The sequence below is a fragment of the Strongylocentrotus purpuratus genome, unplaced genomic scaffold (assembly GCF_000002235.5).
Source record: "Strongylocentrotus purpuratus isolate Spur 01 unplaced genomic scaffold, Spur_5.0 spur5_scaffold_7, whole genome shotgun sequence".
NCBI lineage: Eukaryota > Metazoa > Echinodermata > Echinoidea > Camarodonta > Strongylocentrotidae > Strongylocentrotus > Strongylocentrotus purpuratus.
In genome coordinates this window covers 14878764-14897498 of record NW_022145613.1, presented here as the reverse complement: position 1 = coordinate 14897498, position 18735 = coordinate 14878764, and the positions used below count along the sequence as shown (strand labels likewise).

Here is an 18735-nt window from a genome sequence, read left to right as displayed (position 1 = left end):
CTTGGACTCCTACTCGATGTCCCCTATAAGTGAGTATAACTCTCCCCTCCCCCCCCCCCCTCTCTCTCTCTCTCTCTCTTCTTTTTTGCTCTCTCCCTCTCCTTCTGATTAAACTGATTTAAATTGTAAACTCGTAGTACTGTTTTTAAGAGAGAACAAGAAAGAAATACATATGCAGCTGCAGAAATAACCCGTACATGTTAAAGTAATACGAGATCACAGAGTAAATTTATGTTATTCTTCCATCTTTACTTCTCGAGCTACATGCTAGTGTTCAGGCGCGTACGCAGGGGGGGGGGGGGGGGGGGGGGGGGGGATTTTTGGGGGTTAAACCCCCCTTTGGAAATTTTTTGTGTGTAAACCCCCCTAACAAAAACCTAAAACCCTCCCCCCCTTTTGGATTTTTTTTGTTTTTTTTTGTTTGTTTTTTTTTAATTATCAAAAAAAAAAAAAAAAAAAAAAATTATTCCCATGGCCGACCTAAAAAAGGTGACCTTACCCCCCCCCCCCCAACGAGAGCAAAATGTCAAATTTCCAAATTTCGAGACCAAAAAAAAAAAAAAAGTGTCCTCTTACCCCCCCCCCCCCCCCCCCCCCCGCTTATTCAGCGGTCGGCTGAGTCGTTGCGATTTTTTTGAGACCAAAAAAAAAAAAAATGTGTCCTCTTACCCCCCCCCCCCCCCCCCCCCCCCCCCCCCGCTTATTCAGCGGCTGGCTGAGTCGTTGCGATTTTTTTGGGACCAAAAAAAAAAAAAATGTGTCCCCCCCCCCCCCCCCCCCCCCCCCCCCCCCCCCCCCCCCCCCCCCCCCCCCCCCCCCCCCCGCTTATTCAGCGGCTGGCTGAGTCGTTGCGAAATTTTCGGACCGATTTATAAATGTTAAAACCCCCCCCTTGAAAAAATCCTGCGTACGCGCCTGCTAGTGTAAGTAACAGATCTTATAGTTCTCTTACTGAATTGATGGTAATGAGCAAAAACTTACATTGAAGACTTGACATCGCATCAAGAGGCTCACATATAAAGCAATGAGCGAATCTAGTAAAAATGTTGATAATCAAAGTTTTAAAAATTGGAATACGATATCATATTACTATTTTGGATCTTCTTTCAGGTTTGCGCAATGCAAATCAATTCTGGGCAAAACTTCATATTTTGTCACGGTGGTTTGGCTCATTATATAATATAGATAAATAAATTAATAGCTAACGCATAAGCAGTAATAGCGAAAAATTATAATATGTTATGCCCATTTTCCATTTTCAAAATGCATTTAGCTTTTGTCACTGTTAGACTGTAAAAGGGAAATAACCATTATAGTCCTTAAATTGACAGCATAGGCTTTTCCACATTTGCAGTGTTTCTCCTTTCCAGTTTTAAGGCATATTCAAGCGTCGTATTCCGTTCAGATTGGCATACATAACTTGTTTATTTTAAAGATGTAGCAGAAATCTGAACAATTCGGCCTTACTATTAATCATGCCCCTGAATGAATGAATGAAAAATAAGGAGAGAGATAGAGAAATATTATAAGACTGCATCTTATTTTCGAGGAAAACCTCTGAGACTGAACGACTCCATGGGCCACTCTGAGATGTGTGTTTCATATCAGTTTATTAATTTAAGAATAATCTTATGCGACCATGATCTTTTTACAAAAGCCAAAGTCAGAACCCAAATGAGATTGATGATACCATGTTCATTAGGTATATTTGATGATTCCTAACAAGCAATAATTATGAATTCAACGAACCGAATTATAATCGCACTAAAAAATGCTTTCAAGGTTGATCTATTGGCTTGCCATCGCGCAATTTTTCAGCAAATGAAAAATAATCAATTCATTTTCCCGAGAGCAAATTGAAGTGCACTCCATCACAAAGCATTGTGACATTTCATGTACGACTAGACCATAACGGTTTCCATGGCAACCAAACTCAAATGGAATCCATCAATAAGCCATAACGTTGGCATGGAGTAGACTGATGGGAAGATATTTTTTAATCGAATTGAATTTCCTATTCAACGTGAATGAGGTGAAAAAGGGTGCATAGATGCACTCATCACGGTAACGGCAATTAGCAAATAGCAAGATAAGATACAAGTCGGACTGGTCCGGATGTGAAACGCTCTCCTTGTTGCAAAATGTTTCATTTATTGCAACAAACTGGATGATCGTATAGTGTTTGTTTGATATACAATTCAAGAATGGATAAATACATGGTAAGTATTTGTATTTATATTTTTGAAATAATAAATCTTTTCGTAGCATTTTTCGTATTTGTATTTATATTTTTTGAAATAATTAAACCTGTTCGTAACATGTTCTGTGTCCACACTATGCAAGTAACCATATTGAAGTTTGAGTATTAAAGAGGCGGGTGAATGAGGAAATCATCAATTTTGCCTTGTTCCAAATCATTTTTGCGTTTTGTTTGTGCTTGAAAATTAGCCTATTATGATTGTGAAGTGATTACAAACAGTCCACAATTCTATCAGTTTTGATTCCGATTTAAAGTGACAATTTTACGATGCATGCTAAAAATTAACGAGGGCATATCCGAGCAAAGACAAAAGATTAGCAAATACATTCGATAACTTTGAGAGGGAACTTCACTCGTTTAAAAAATCATGTGCTTTCTATTTGTCCAGGTTGCCTCTAATATTTGTTTGTTTGGTTTTAATCTGCATTTGAAGAGATACAAATTCAAACTCAAATTCCCAAAATTCGAACAATAACAAATACAATGAATACATTCTTTACAAAAGTGATTAAATAGAAAATCATGTACAATAATAAAATACTGGCATACCAAAAAGATAAGAAATATATAGCAAATATTTTTCAATAGATTAGAGAGGTAATCTAAAACGCAGGAGACCGTCACTCAGCAACTAGCCTTATTTATTTCATGGCCCAACCAGAAATTTTACTATTAAAGAAGAACAAAATTATTTCTTGTGACATCATGGCCGATTCTTCCCCTCGTTCATATTTCTGTACATACATTTAACTTGTTACCATATTACTTTGATTACTGTCGTAATTTTGAATGTACATGCCACTTTCCGTCGATGAAACATTTTTCGTCTCTAAGTTTGTACATGGATATTAACACATTATGTGTGTATCATTTCGCTTCGCAAGCTGCAACCACAAAGTAAAATTGAATATTGTACATTTACGAATTATTGAGAGGACGAATCAAATTATATCGTTTTTATATTTAAAATGAAATGTCACACAACTTGGTGTATAATTATTTAAATTTCAATATTCTCCGGATGAGTCAATTGAATGAATTACTCATGAAATATTGAATGCACTTTATATTTTTCAGATGATAAGCACCTTTGCGGAAGGTCCTCAGGGGGTCACTTTCTTGGTCAAACATCGAACAAATGGAAAGACATATATTCTCAAGAAGATCGAATGTAACGATGACCCGGAAGCTAATCGTGCCCTTCGGGAGGTCATGCGACTCACCAAGCTCAGCCACAGGCATCTTGCGGTCCCACGTGATGCCTTCGTTCACTGGGATTCTGCAGAAGCAGCCATGTATCTGTGTATCGTGTCTGATTACTTTGTCACGGGTGACCTTGACAGCTTCTTGAAGGAGAAGTCCAGGAAGGGTAAATCCATGTGCGAATCGGACATGCAGCGCTGGATGGGCCAACTGCTCCATGCCATAACCTACCTCCACGATAGCGGAATAGCCCATACTGATCTGAAACCCAGCAACGTGTACCTGACGCCCCAGATGGACCTGCGGATCGGGGACTTCGGGATTCGGACTGTTATCGAGGACCTGCATCGGTTCCGTTGTAGGACCAGGACAGCGGTCTGGTCCCTCTATTGGTCCCCACCGGAAGTCTTTGAGGGTCCTCACGGATCCAAGACAGATATCTGGTCCCTGGGTTGCATGCTGTTCGAGATGGCGGCGATGGTTCACCAGAGCGTCCTTAAGTCTCGCGAAGTCCTCCTGCAGCTACGGGTGGGAGACAGGGTTGAATTCCTGGAGACTCTGAAGCAGATCGGATTGGGGTATGAGAAGTCTTGCCACATCTGCGACTGCGTGATGCAGATGCTCCTTGCCGACCACGATGTTAGACCATCGGCTCGAGATGTTCTCAAGATGCACTACCCGCGACTCTGCATCAACATGGTTACCAATAAGGGAACGGAAACCCCTAAATGATAAAACGTGAAAAACTAAGTCTGATTATTAGCTATATGAAATGTGCTTATAACTGACTATAACTGACACCTTTGTAAAAATAGAGAATTAAAACACTGTCTTATGAAGGTGTTGCATTTTGCTGAAACGGAATTTAACTCATCATCTATTTTAGTAAAGCATTCATTCTATGTGTGAGAGTTTTGAAATGAGATCTGCTACCATACACTACTCAATGAAATACATATTAAGTGCTATAAGTTAGACATGTTTCCTATATCAATAAGCTGATTTAGCCCACTTATGTGCGTGATATAGACACAAGTGCAGTATCATTAATTGTTGATTATACAGAATATTATATGAGTAAAGGAAGTGATGTCTTTGAGTATGCAATAGTCGTCGAAGAAATTAGATAATGCACTTGAAATTAAAACATGACCCCCATTCATGATGTTATATGATAAATGTATGCTTAATATACTTTTACAATAAAAGAGAAATGTAAGCTAAGGAAAATTTCATTCCAGCCAGGTTTCTTAACAGAATGCTTGAATTATTTAGTTCGCCAGTAATCAGGTTCATTTCAAATCTAATTTTACAATGTGAAGGCTAGTACTAGGCTATATCATTCTGCAAGTGTAGATAGAGAACTACATTATACAAATAAAACCAAATAGACCCCTATATGATAATTAGTAATTTCTGCTAGCTAAAGTGCAATCATGCATGTAATAAAATTTGCTTTCTGTTTCACATTAGTGCCGTCAGTAAATTGGAGAAAAAAATTCCCACGTACCTACAACATTTGCAGTGTTGATACAACCTTGTATAACAATTTATCTCTACCACGATTAATTCGTACCGAAGAATTTAATGTTCTACTGCCATCAACGATGACTCTGCTTTATTGAAACCAAGGATTCTCTGAACTCCACGTTTTTCCTTTTGTCTTTACTTTTCGTAGAGATTAGTGGAGAAACCACGAAGTGAGATGAGGTATTCGTATATATATATATATATTTATTTATTTATTCTGAGGGCAAGGCGTTGCTATAGGGGGATTAGCAACCATTTCCCTATACATAATTGTGGTCTTCATCTTTAACGTGTTTCGTCAATTTTATGTTTCTTTCTAAATCTTAGACTACTCGGTTTGGCTTTTGTTTGATTATAACTTATTTCTCGTACTGCCATAATCAAAATTGTGATTTTTTTTTTCTCCACGGATTCAATTTAGAACGGATTAATTACTTTATGAACAGCATGAACATTGGCTTACATGCCAGCTGGTATGTATACAAAAAAACAATCAATTTGTTTCATGAAGCCAGATCCACGTGCCGTGTCTTCTATTTTTTTATTGTTGGTCTCTTTGTTCCCTTTTTTGTGTTCATATATTATTTGTTGTGCAATATACCTATTTGAATTGTTTTACATTGTTATCATAAACACAACTAAAAGAGAAATATATTTGTCCTTCCAAATTGTCTTTTCTTTGATGTGATCCTTTATATAGGCCTACTTTAAGGCATACATGCTAAATACATGTACCTATCTGCTAGAGAGTAATACGACAGAAGTGACCTTTTTACAGGGGCGTGAACAACAATAATGAACGGGGGCGGACCCCGTTAAGAGATTTACCTTGGAAACAGCCCCACGTGTTCACACAAAGTGTCTTTCACATGAACCTCCCAAACATGCCACCAATGTCATTTTGCAAGACATAAATCCACATTTATCACTCTCCACCCAGGTGTAAATGGGGACCCGGAAGTGGCTGGGTAATGATTATTGCATGACCCTTAGGAAGAACAGCAGCAGCATTGCTCCTGATGAGGCTTCCCTGGGTAAACAAAATTATCTTTATAATTGTTATTATTATTATTATCATTATTATTAATATCATTATCATTGATATTACAATTAGTTTTATCACTACCATGATCAATCTAATTGTTGTTCTACTTCTTCTATTTTATGTTATTATTATTATTATTATTATCATCATCATTATTATTATTACTATTATCATTATTATCATTATTATCATTATTGTTGTTGTTATTATTATTGTTATTATTGTGACGAGAGCGAAGTTATTGTGGAGGAAAGTCCAAAAGACTAGGAGAGGAGACGAGCGTAGAGATGGAGACTTGAATATGGATGATCGGCTTATGATTTCAACGTCCAAACGTTATGAATATGTATATGTAGAATATTTACTGCTAAAGATGGCACTCTGCAAATTTCCCTTCCAAATCTTTGACCTGAGAATACAAGCCCTTGCGTTTCCATAAAAATTGTATTATGGTAGCATTAGCTCTTAAAACATTGTACACGTAGATAAACGTTAACATTGTTTACGCACCACAATCACGAGCTGGTGAAAAATTTTAAAAAAATAAAAGGACAAAAGAAAAGAAAATTATTGTGCAAGTAATATTTCCATTGCTAAGTTTGATTTTACGAGCAAATTTACATTTCAAACCTTTGACCCATAAATACATGTTTGCCCAAGCGTCGTTATGGATCTTACAAAGACGTCATGCCGGATATTAAAGTATACCGCGTTCAAACGCTGGTAGATAAATTTCACCTTTCATTTGCAACTGTTCACGAGATGGACGGATTTATCTCTAAAATCGACACTTTTCAACGAAGCCTTCAGGATATGGCAAGACAGAGGATATTTTGGATACCCTACAAGGATACTTAGAATTTGGTAAGAAATAACTGGAATGTCACGACATTAAAACTGTTCACCTCTTGGTTAAAATAAGGATGTTTAGATCCTTACAAGTTTGGAACAGGCCTAAGTAGTTGTACAGCCAAGGAATGATGTAATCGTTATTTATTTCCATTGAATACAGCTTTCGTGCTGGTAGCTATCCTATTCCCCATACACTATGACCATGTTCCTCATCTAGAGGATTTTCATTTTCATTGTTGTAACTATGCTTTCATCATGACATATTTAACTAAGTTGCTTAAATTTGATTACACACCAAATCATTGGATTTAAATCACCCAGCAACAGCAACAAAAGTATTACAAAAATGGAAGAGGCGGCATTAAGAAAAGTGTTTCTTCTTTATTTCACTTCGTAATTTACTGACCTAATTTTTAACCTGTTGATGATAATTGTTATGCTATATTTCTTTCTTTTGAAAAAAAAATGTACAGTAAATACAAAGTAACTAATCAAGATAATCAAATAAAATCATTACATTAAGTCTGAGATTCTTAGAGCATGTTCCCCTTTTCCAATCCATGCCAATGGAATAGGTGAAAATTGACAGAAGATTGTGAAGATGGGTTCGCCTGATCCAATCGAAGAAGACTGCAACCACCGGCCCGACCACGGCCCAAATAACGAGACCATTTCGGCAAGGAACGCCCACGACAATGGCTACGATGACGATTGGCATAGCATAGAACTTGGAGAGAAGAAACCATTGTTGGGCGATAAGGAAGGTCAAGGAAGAAAGGAAGGTAAACTCTCAAAGTCATGATTGTGGTTATGCATTATACATGTAAAGGACACCATGGAAGAACAATTGTATTTTGGTAATAGGCCCCACAGCTGTAATGGGCTAGATTTGCGAAAGAACCTAACGGCTCAATGCCAGTAAACCGAATTGCCCATGTAGTTCAACGGGCCGTGCTTGGTTTTCAATTATTAAAGACCATATCCGAACTGAAAAATGAAATGAATGAGTTATATATCAACGGAAAGCTTACAAGCCGTAGATTACTATAATATCATTTATATGCCATTCTAGTGTCTGTCAGAGGATTATCAGCTCTCTGAAAAATCAAAATATCAAGCTTTGAAAATCGGAAGTTGTTGACCTAAAACTTGCTATCGACTTGATGACATCATTTTATGTGGAGTAGGCCTAAGCATATTCACGATGACTTTGCATTATCTAAGCACGGCTCATCGCCTCAGCTATACAGGTGAACTGTCGTCACTGTAACTTCGTATATGTGGCCGAGGGATAACACAACAACCCAAAATTGAGAAGGAAAGAGAGAGAGAGAGAGAGAGAGAGAAAGAGATAGCCTGTCATTCGATTTTCACAAAACTAGTTTTGTCCGCATTGAAGCTGTAACTTTATTGCACTACCTCCAAAGGTTAGTGTTCTAAATATAAACATTTTGTGTTGAACTTATGCAAATATTTCTTTAAAAGGAGGACAGCAATGGGGAACTTTGATTTGAATGAACTACGCAACCATTATTCTCGTATTTGTATATAAATATACAAACATACATATATAAAAGGAGTATTATATTTGATCTTGCAATAACAAGGTTTTCCTAGTCGTTAATTCTCTTCAAGCATTCACAGGGTAAACTGGTATTTTATGCGAACTGTGAGTTATTGTTTGGGGCATAACAAAATTATAGAGTTTGATAGACATATTAAGTGTCCACGTGCACACAAAGGTGAGACTTTATGAAATTAGGGCAAGGGGTGGATCATACATATATCTCTCCTCCCCCTCCCCCATTTTCATATCTTCCTTGCCCCGCCATGATTGGTGCTCTTTGTTGCAGGAATCCCCTCTACAAACAGACAAAGGTCATGGCAATGAGGATATTTAGTTCGTGTATAATCAATTATAATTCACGAAACGTTTCTAAATAAAGAACACCACTTAAATGAGCAAAATGAAAAGAAGAAAAAAAATCATTCAAAACTGTTATCTATAGGCGCACATTAAAAATGAGAGTTTAAAAACAAAAATATCTTTTTAGGCTGTATAGATAAACAAAGACAATGAAGTCCATATATTGTACACATGCTTATTAGCTCATTTTGCTTATTATGCTATTTAAGACAATTGCATTACTTGGAATGAAAAACTGTTGTCATAAATGAATTCCTCACCATAGAAAACTTTTGAAAAGTCGTATTATCCATGTTTTTAAGCTTTCTGGATTTAGATAAGCAACTTTATATTGCACATAATGCTAATTAGATGATTATGCTAATATAGCTATTAAAACAGTTGCCCAAGGTTGCCAAGCTGGCAACCAAGCTGAATTTACTTCAATACCCATCTAGAACACAAATCACACAAAAAAAAAACATGTACTTAACAACTTTTCCAGGTCTGAAAAACTTCTACAGGACTATACCTAGCAATTGCTGGGGTAATGATAATACCAGGGCCCTCACTCAGGAAGGCTTGTAGAGCATTGATACCGATCAGGCTTCCCTGGGTAAACACAACTATTATGCTTTTTGCAGATATTCTGTTTACTTTGTCTACTTTGTACAGGCGGATGCTACGTACCAAAACGTTATGAACTTCTCTTCCTGGCTTGGTTGGGCACGGCTATGATGTTTGTTATGCGTATCAACGTCAGTGTTACAATGGCAGTGATGACGAACGCCACATTCACCACGCAGGCAGAGGACCCGAATCGGACAGCGAAAACGTGCCGGTCACCAAACAGTACAAGTGAAGACGAAAATGGACAGGCATGTTCACATAGCGTTGATATGTTTTTTTTTTTATTAATCATCACATCTGCAGGAGAAGAGTCAGTTCTACGAGCTTTCAAATAATGCAATTCTTAGATTTTTCTTTTATATTGTGCTATAAACAGACACTTTATAAACATACACTTTAAAGGTATACTATATGTCCCATTTGCAGGCCAAACAAATGAAAAGGTTAAATTCCAACGGCATTTGAAAGATATTACTAATTTAGAATTTCCCTAAAAAAAAAGGGGGGGGGCTTGACAATGTCTTTAAGTGGGAAAATAACGACTATTAGTTGTTGAATCGACTTAAGAGCTATAGAGCCAGTAAGTAATAGTCTGATTTTTAGACCATTGTACCGAATGGTCGTACGTTGTATGCTGCGCAAAGATTCAATCTGTTTAATTTTGGCCATTATAGGAAGAGGGTTATTGGTGTAGACAAATGCCCATGTACCCTTTACAGCTCTTTTTATGTATCAAAGAAGAAAAAAGCCAGTCAGTCACTCAATAGTGTCTCACAGTGAAGTCTAACAAGTAAATGGGTTTCCTTGCATAATTTGAATATCAGGACACTGCTAACGTTTAAATTTCACAGATAGGATATACATGACATATGCATAATTCCTGCAAAGTTCTACAGAAATTGATTTTGGCTGCAAACGGGACGTAGTAACTTTAAGGGGATCGTTTAACAGTGTTATCTATGAGATGCACGGCCCTATGTGTTATCAGTGTCTGTGATATGGTGTTATATTGAAGCCCTAACAAAATTGCGCTTCAAAATGATCAAGAAGTTCCTCAAAATAGTAAAAAAATCTTTGAGTGACCGGTTTTTACCATACTCGTTTTCCCCAGTAGACTGTAGTGTTATGAAAACCGTTTGGTAAACGCAAAATTTGATGTCGATTTTCATAAATATCTTGATAATCAGACAGGCGATCGGCTTGTAAATGTCATGGTGTTCCTGACTGACCCATAGGTTTATAATTACCATCGTAGTATGAGCTAAATCAAGGATTTCCTTTAAGGATCTAAGACAAAGTTACCGGATCCATTTAAGACGCCTAAGGAAGGCGTCTTTGTCGGTCATTTTGTCTTCACTTTGTTAGTTTCCATTGCTTCTACAAAGTTTACATATGTATTTTATCTTTAGGTTCTTGTAGAGCCGAAGTCACACTAGGATGGCTACCGGTCGCCGACCAGCTACGACCACCTGGTTGTTAATGGTTGATAATGATCGTAGAAAGGTTTCGAGCATGTCTTCTAGAGGTTGTCATTGGTTGGCAATTGGTTGCTCGAGGGTTTTGATCGGAGATTTCCGATATTGCATCGAAAATATTTTGAAGACCAAAATGGTCAACCGAATTTTGTTTCTTCTTGTCTTTGATCGGTTGCTGACCGTAACCACATATTTCTTTTATTGTCAATGACCTTCAGCAGCCAGCCGTCAACCAGTTGGCAACCATTTAGAAAGAAACAGAACATTTTCGTTCAGTAGTTCTAGTGGCGGGTCTAAAGGGGGATTAGAGGGCTCAACCCCCACCCCTTCCCCCAAAGAAAAAAATCAAGGCCCGTTTTCTTAATTCTTAAATGAATTAAATCAAGGCACCTGTAGAAAATAAATAAAAGAATCGCACACCTGAGTAGTTCTATTTTCAAGTTCAACTTGGTGACGCTTAAACTATACTTATTGGTTTTGATTTTTATCAGGATGGAGGCGAGTTCTTATGGTCTAGTCATGAGCAGGAGCTCATACTTGCTGGTTTCTTCTATGGCTACGCGGCCGCCCAGATACCCGGTGGATGGCTGACAGATAAGATCGGAGGCACTCGGGTCTTCGGAATATCGATGTTCCTTTCGGCCGCCGTCAGTTTACTGAGCCCGATTGCCGCGAAACTGGGCTACTCGTACTTTTTTGCCGTCAGGATCTTGTGTGGTATCGGAGAGGTAATTATTTTTGTAGAGTTCGTTTCAAAATGAAGCTGGAAGTCCAGCACAGGTAACCAATAATGTGTGTCCTTGCTCATGCTTTTCAAAAAAACGTTTGTAGTCTAGCTAGGTTGAAGAATATCCTGGTAGCAATGTTACAGGAAGAAAGATTGTTCAAAAATGCCCTCACATTCTGAATAACAGAAATACCCTAAAATTTGGACCAAATATTATGCCACCTGTGTATAGTCTGTGAGTATTGCTTTTGTTTATCTGTGATTAAAATTTATTTAGATGTTTGAATAACAAAATATGAATTGTATGCAGCCCTGCACATCAACAGGAATCAACTTATATTTGGATGTCATCCGAACTTTAAAATTATCCTATGTTTTGTTTTCATAAGACTTTGCTTTGCTTTGCTTTTGTTATAATTTTACATTTTTCGAGGGATTGCAGCCCCCGCCCCACGTACTTATATGTTCATGTCGCCCCTACTATGTTCTCTTCATTGATACTTTAGGCGGGTACATTCCCAGCTCTAGGCTCCATGGTGGCACGCTGGTTCCCTCCACAAGACTTCTCTGCAGCCTTCTCAATTGCACTATCTAGTGAGTAGCCTACGTTATCCTTCTTACAACTTTCACTCCAACAAAATTGAATAAATTTCAGGGGGCTGAGGGACGCGCCCCCATAGTTTTGAAGGAGGAACACTTTATCAAATTCCCACACACACAAACGCGCATACCCCCACACAAACGTGCACACCCCCACACACGCGCGCACATTTACACCAATAAACACACACACGTCCCACACAATTTTTTGTCATTTATTATGCTCTAAAATTATTCAAAACCTAACTTTCATATCCTATCAAAATGCAACTGATTTTTTAATATTTTTGTGTGTGTGTCTGTCAAAGAAATATGAAGTACATGTTTGTGTCCGCTCCGCATTTTAAGAGTAGTTTTACCCACTCAATGAACATACTGAAACTCTATATCTTGAACTCATCAGATATACATTTTAATTTGATAACTGTATTTTTAATTATCGTGTTCTTCCGAAAGTATTGTAACATCGAATCTTATCTATAAAGATAATGTATCTCAGTCTGATGGGGAACTTTCATTTCTTTACATAAAATTATTAAGTACATAATAATTTGTTATATCAACAAATTAATGAAGTAGAAAACAAATATTTTATTTCAGGTAATGAAGAGGGGGAGGAGGAGGAGGGGGGCGGATTTCACGTCACAATTTGTACACAAAAAGATGGAGAGTTACTTTTCTTTCAAGGAAAAATTGTTTATTAAAACAGGTGAAAATAGGCTATACCTCAAGAATTAAAAAAATACCTTTTTTCTTTACTTAGGTGCCAAATTTGGGACATTCATCGGGACTGTCTTGTCGGGCCTCATATCCGGTTCAGACTTGCTTGGTGGATGGCCTATGACGTATTATGCTTTTGGTAAGGACATATTTTCTGATCAATATGAACACACCCCAAAATAAAGGTTCTAATTTGCTAGTCAGAGCAGTCTGAAATAAAGAGGAACTGAAAAATATTGATGGCCGCTATTTTGTTTGTTTGTCTGCTTGCATGCTTGTCAAAAAATGTTGAGCAACAAAGAAACAAAAAATCCCGACAATTTGTTTGAGCTTAACAGCAGATTTGGCGTAATATTGTTCCTAATCTTACAAAATACTCAATTTGCCCATAGTCAGAATTATTTTCCTCACATAAAAAGATGTCAACGAATCCTATGAAGACAAAAATGGAGATGTATAAAATTATTTTATTCCTTGTTTTCTATATACGTTGTCTCCTTTTATCTCGATACTTGCATTATTTTTTGTTTACCGCCACTGCTTACACAATGCATCATCAAGGTGGATTCTCTTTGGTTTTGGTCGTGGTCTGGATGGCTCGTATCTATGAGACACCGGGCCGTCATCCCAGGATATCATCCAAAGAGAAGCAGTATCTATCAACAACCGTTATCACAGAGAAGGTAAATGTGATAATACTCGTAACATCGTAATCCCTTAAAGGAGAATAAAACTCAACCCCTTAAATCTCATTATCCTGTACAGCCGTTAGAGGTAGTTTTAGATCTACATACAAGTGATGCGATTTTTGTTATGTCTAGCTATTTCGAATAAGCCTATATCAAAATTAAATAATTCATCCAAAAAAAAATGGTATTTAAAAAAATATTATTGATAGTGAAGTCATAAATGCTCTAACATTGACTAAACATTTCTGACAGAATCATAAATCATAATATCTTTGAGGATATTTGCTTCATATATCCTCTATAACCTAAGTTTGGAATATTGTTGTTTATCTTGTTCACCATGATTCATATTATCATCTATAACCTAAGTTTTTGACATTTGTTGTTTATCTTTTCCACTTTGCTTCATAAAGACGGAGAAGATCTCCATACCTGTTGTCGATATGTTGACGTCTATCCCTGTTTGGACCATAATCGTCACCTCTTTCTGCGGTTCCTGGACCAATCAGGCAATGTTTACAAATCTACCCATCTACCTCAAGCATGTTCAGGGAATGGATATTGAACTGGTACGTTAGAATATTGGTTACAGCGCCTGAGATCGACGATCGACAATAACAATCTAACGAACTTTTCAAAAAAGAATTTCGAAGATGCCCACAACGGCCCACAAGACTTGCAGCTCACGAGACCTACATGTCCCGTCTCATGGGCCTTCTGGCTTTTTTTTCTTCTCGGGATCACCAGAAAGACATTGTCGGTCTCGTGGGTTGTCTGTCTTGTTGGCTTTCTTCTCATGGTCTATTTCGATTTCCTGGAATATATTTGCTTGTTGATATGAGCTGTCACTTGAGTTTTAATATACACCTTATTGTACGTCTTCAGTTGTCTCTTATTCAAATTGTTCAGTTTATATTCCTCCTGCATGTAAAGGAATTAATTTGATTAACTCACTTTCTGTCTAAGATTCTGTAAACACAACTCATCGGCTGTCCAAAAGAAGGCCAAGAGCTATGGCATTAACTTTTTGACGTCAGACGCCGAATTACTTCTAAATTATTCTGTCATTTTATTTTGTAGATAACATTGTTTAATATTTGAAATATGAAACAATTCTAAACGAAATAAAACTATAATCATATTCACCTCTTTCCCCTTCGTTTTCCTTTAAAATTGTCATCATCATGGACTGCACAGATTGGTATCGCTGCCGCCATTCCATTTGCTGTCGAGTCCTTCTTCTTGGTAGTTGGAGGAATGATCAGCAACAAGCTGATAAAGCGACAGGTCTTAGGTGTAATAACCACAAGAAAGTTAGTAACCTTTATTGGTGAGTAAAGGGCGATGATGCTTATGCTCTGAGCTTTTAATTGGTCAAAGATATATATTATGGATCATGTCATCGATGCTTGTCCTATCTACAAATCCCCTCACGGCGCTTCTGGACTTCGAGAGCTTTATGATGAGACAATCAGTTGGCTAAATAAGGACCTTCCTATTTAGATGATGTACGAAGATATATGTTTAGGGTAAGGTTAGTGTTTGTTAGCGATTTTTGGTTTTAGATTAAGTTTAGAGTTAGGCTGGGAAAAATCTTAACTGCACGGTTGAAATTGAAAAACAGCGACCAGAGCGGTTACCGCGAAGCATGTGTTGTAAAACCTGAAAGTATTATGATAACTAATTTTGTATTCATTAAATGATTCTATAAATTTCGGACGGTTTCCTTTTATTTTGAATGGGAGGAGCAGAAGTTTGACAATTTTTATGAACGGTGATCGTTAAAGGCTGCTTTTAATCCATCCATGACACCTTAACATGGACATTCACACTGCTGCATACGCTAGAGAGTCTGTAGAAACATTCAAACGGAATCGGGGATGAAACCAATTGATACAGTATTGAAATACTCCTATGCCATTAACATGTTTCATTAACATGTTTCCATTTTATTTTTTGTTTGGATTATCCTTCATACCTGACCTACGATACATTCTTACGGCAGGATTTGCTCTGTCTGCGCTGTGCTTCCTACTCCTAGCCTACGTTGGTTGCGACACCGTTCTCGCCGTCGTGTTCATGATTGGCGCAGTTGGCTTCAACGGAATCTGCACCTGCGGCTACTACGTGAACCTGATGGACATAGCTCCTAGACTTGCAGGAAGTCTTATCGGTTTGGTCAACTCTTCTTCTGCTTTTTCCGGAGCCATTAGCCCGTATGTCGTCGGTGTTCTTACTCCAAACCAGGTGAATAATCTGTCATCTTCTGGTAGTAACTTTAAGAACAACCATACCCCCTTGTTCTCTGTTTGCAGATTGCCCTTATCAAAATAAAGGATGTTTCCTTAACTTTTGGCAAAGGCCACTTTTATTTATATAACCATATGGAGATTTTATTCCTTTGATTGTTAAAAATAAATCCGATCTCACGTCTCCATTAAAATATAAAAATATAAGTTAACTTGTGTAATTGATCTCGATGAACATTGTGTGACGATCTACCTGCAAATCTGTATCAATAACTCAATAGAAAGAAAAAAATCTCAATCATCTGATTCGTAACGATTGACAAAAGCGAAATTTTTAAATTTCTATTCATATTTTATGTCTTTTCGAGAATTCATAATAGATCTTAGATTCTGCAACACAAAACTAATCACGATTCCGTTAATAGGATTTAGTAAGTAACATGGAGTCTTATTCCGTAGTTAATATAGAGTTTAATCAAGTTTGATCACGTACAAGGATCTAAGTTGTTTACTATCCCATTGGTGACATTTAAATTGCAGTCAAACCTGTATACTGGGGCCGCATAGGGGAATAGAGAAAGTGGCCACTATAGACAGGTGGTCTGCTTAGAAGGTTCTTAAAGACCATTCCTTTCTCGAGGGTTAACATACAGTTGTGGAAATGGTATGATATACTTGAAATAGTTGTTATTTCATAAATATTAATTCACAGAGATAAAAGGGATACAGATCAGGGTTGTTTTGAACAAAATAGGATAGCATTTATTTTTAACACGCTCAGTTACTGATTTAAACTCAAATTATAAAATGTCCTGTATTCGTTATCTTTTCAGTCGGACATTACAGGTTGGCAAACGGTTTTCATCATCTGCTGTGGAATAAATTCGTTCGCGTGTTTGGTGTTCCTGGTCTTTGGATCTGGAAAAGAGCAGAAGTGGGCCAAGCAACCAGGAAAGGACGATTCCTGATTTGTTTTGATTTCAGATATGACGCAATAAGCCGCAATAGTTAAAAAGAAAATTGCCGCGGTTTGATTTTTAACATGTAAATGGATTGCAACTGCGCACAACAAAAGGTCCTACATGGATTCACTGAGCTCTTATAAGATACAGAAATGTGTGAAGCGTATGACACTTTATGTCATTAAAAAAAAAATCTTATCTGAAAAAGGCTGCACTGTGCCAAAATGTTTTGCTTCTTGCGAAATATTACCAAAACATAAAGCTTTCTTTTCAAACACCTGCACTACTTTAACCAGAGCTTATCCCAAAATGCTCCTGTAATAAAGTTGTGGGAAATGTTTTAGCCTTTATATTTATATCAAACGTTCCAGCTTTATTAAGTTTCATTCCTGACAATTATTTTTTTTTTTTATAAAGAGGTTACTGTCGGTCCTTAATATTATTCTTCCTTGCTTTTGTTTGTACTGCTGTTTAATATAAAACAGAGAAGAGATCCTCTTCCAAAAGATAGATACATTCTATGGTATCATTAAATTGTTAATTATCAAGATTACTCAATTCGTGTTATAATCTTTTTATTTAAATCAAGCCCATCATATAAATATTTCTTGGTGGCGCAATTTGTGAAGGAAATACCGATTCTCTTTGACACAAAATATGGAAGAATTGAAGACAGTCCTGCATGAAAAATTAAAACGAAATTATCCTACACGGAATTATCCTACACGGAATTATCCTACACGGAATTATCCTACACGCGAAACGAGAGATGGTCAGTGGACTTTGAATTTGAGACAACGCTTCCTTTTGTTGCATGAATTCCCATTAAAGTTTAAATCATTTGATCATTTCAGGGTGCCATTTTCTATTGGCCAATTTGGATTGTTCAATTTACCTACGCCTTAGACATTATCAAAAGCAGTGGTTATTATCATGATTGGCCTTTCTTAGCATTCTTAGAATTTATTTTTGCACAAGTGCGCCTTGAGCATTTGATTTCAGGTGGATTAGGCGCCTTAGAAAGTATGATTACCATTATTATTAGAAGTAGTAGAAGTAGAAGTAGTAGTAGTAGTAGTAGTAGTAGTAGTAGTAGTAGTAGTAGTAATAGTAGAAGTAGTAGTAGCAGTAGTAGTAGTAGTAGTAGTAGTAGTAGTAGTAGTAGTAGTAGTAGTAGTAGCCAGGCGCGTACGCAGCCATATGGGAAACGTTGTATCATCCGCTCAATCTGACTTGCGTGCATAGAACAAATAAGCATTTTTCCATGAAAATGTGAAGGTTTCTTAAATGTGCGTTTCTTTCCAGCATTGGGGCGCCCGGGAGTCACTTGGGTAACATTTCATAAAGTATAATATAAAAAGACCATATGCACATTTTCTGTACTTTTGTCGGAAAATAGATTTATCCAGCACAATGTCGTCTCTTTTTGCGTTGGAGAAGAGCAAAAAGCGAGTTTCAATCATACTTTGGCCGCTCTCGCAAGCTCTCGCTCGTTTCACTGTGGTCAAGCGACTTTGGGGCAAGCGGTTAATGAAAATACTAACCGTTAGCTCTCTTCTGGTATTAAACTTGTTTTGATTGATTGCATAATTTTGTCGGAATAAAGGAAACACAAAGGCTTGACCAATAACTTATCAGCGTCTGAATTGACCTTTTCACCTTGAATTCCCTGATGCAAGCGCACATAAACAGGTTTTAATGACGTCATCTTCGCTCAATCGGTGTCATTTATCGTAAAATTCTACACTTTCACAATGTTTATACATCTTTTTTTTAATCATTAGTAAGATATAACATATTTTGTCTGATATCACTGAAGTTTTGGGTTTTATTTAATGAGTAATTTTAAAATAAGAGCCATTTTACTGTTTTAATTTACTTGATCGT

At 37.1% G+C, this 18735-nt stretch overlaps 2 protein-coding genes across 2 annotated transcripts; both read left to right on the top strand.

Moving 5' to 3' along the window:
• Window positions 1-3322: 3322 nt before the first annotated feature.
• Window positions 3323-5167, top strand: LOC100893790 (serine/threonine-protein kinase Nek6-like). The gene has a single exon (XM_030974764.1). The coding sequence runs from the start codon at window positions 3338-3340 to the stop codon at window positions 4193-4195; it is 858 nt and encodes a 285-aa protein (XP_030830624.1). The 5' UTR covers window positions 3323-3337; the 3' UTR covers window positions 4196-5167.
• Window positions 5168-7470: 2303 nt separating this feature from the next.
• Window positions 7471-17256, top strand: LOC580324 (sialin). Its single transcript, XM_030974055.1, has 11 exons — window positions 7471-7672; window positions 9472-9697; window positions 10846-10873; window positions 11393-11629; window positions 12135-12222; window positions 12992-13087; window positions 13510-13631; window positions 14051-14206; window positions 14835-14967; window positions 15643-15884; window positions 16720-17256. The coding sequence occupies exons 1-11, from the start codon at window positions 7492-7494 to the stop codon at window positions 16852-16854; spliced, it is 1644 nt and encodes a 547-aa protein (XP_030829915.1). The 5' UTR covers window positions 7471-7491; the 3' UTR covers window positions 16855-17256.
• Window positions 17257-18735: the final 1479 nt, after the last annotated feature.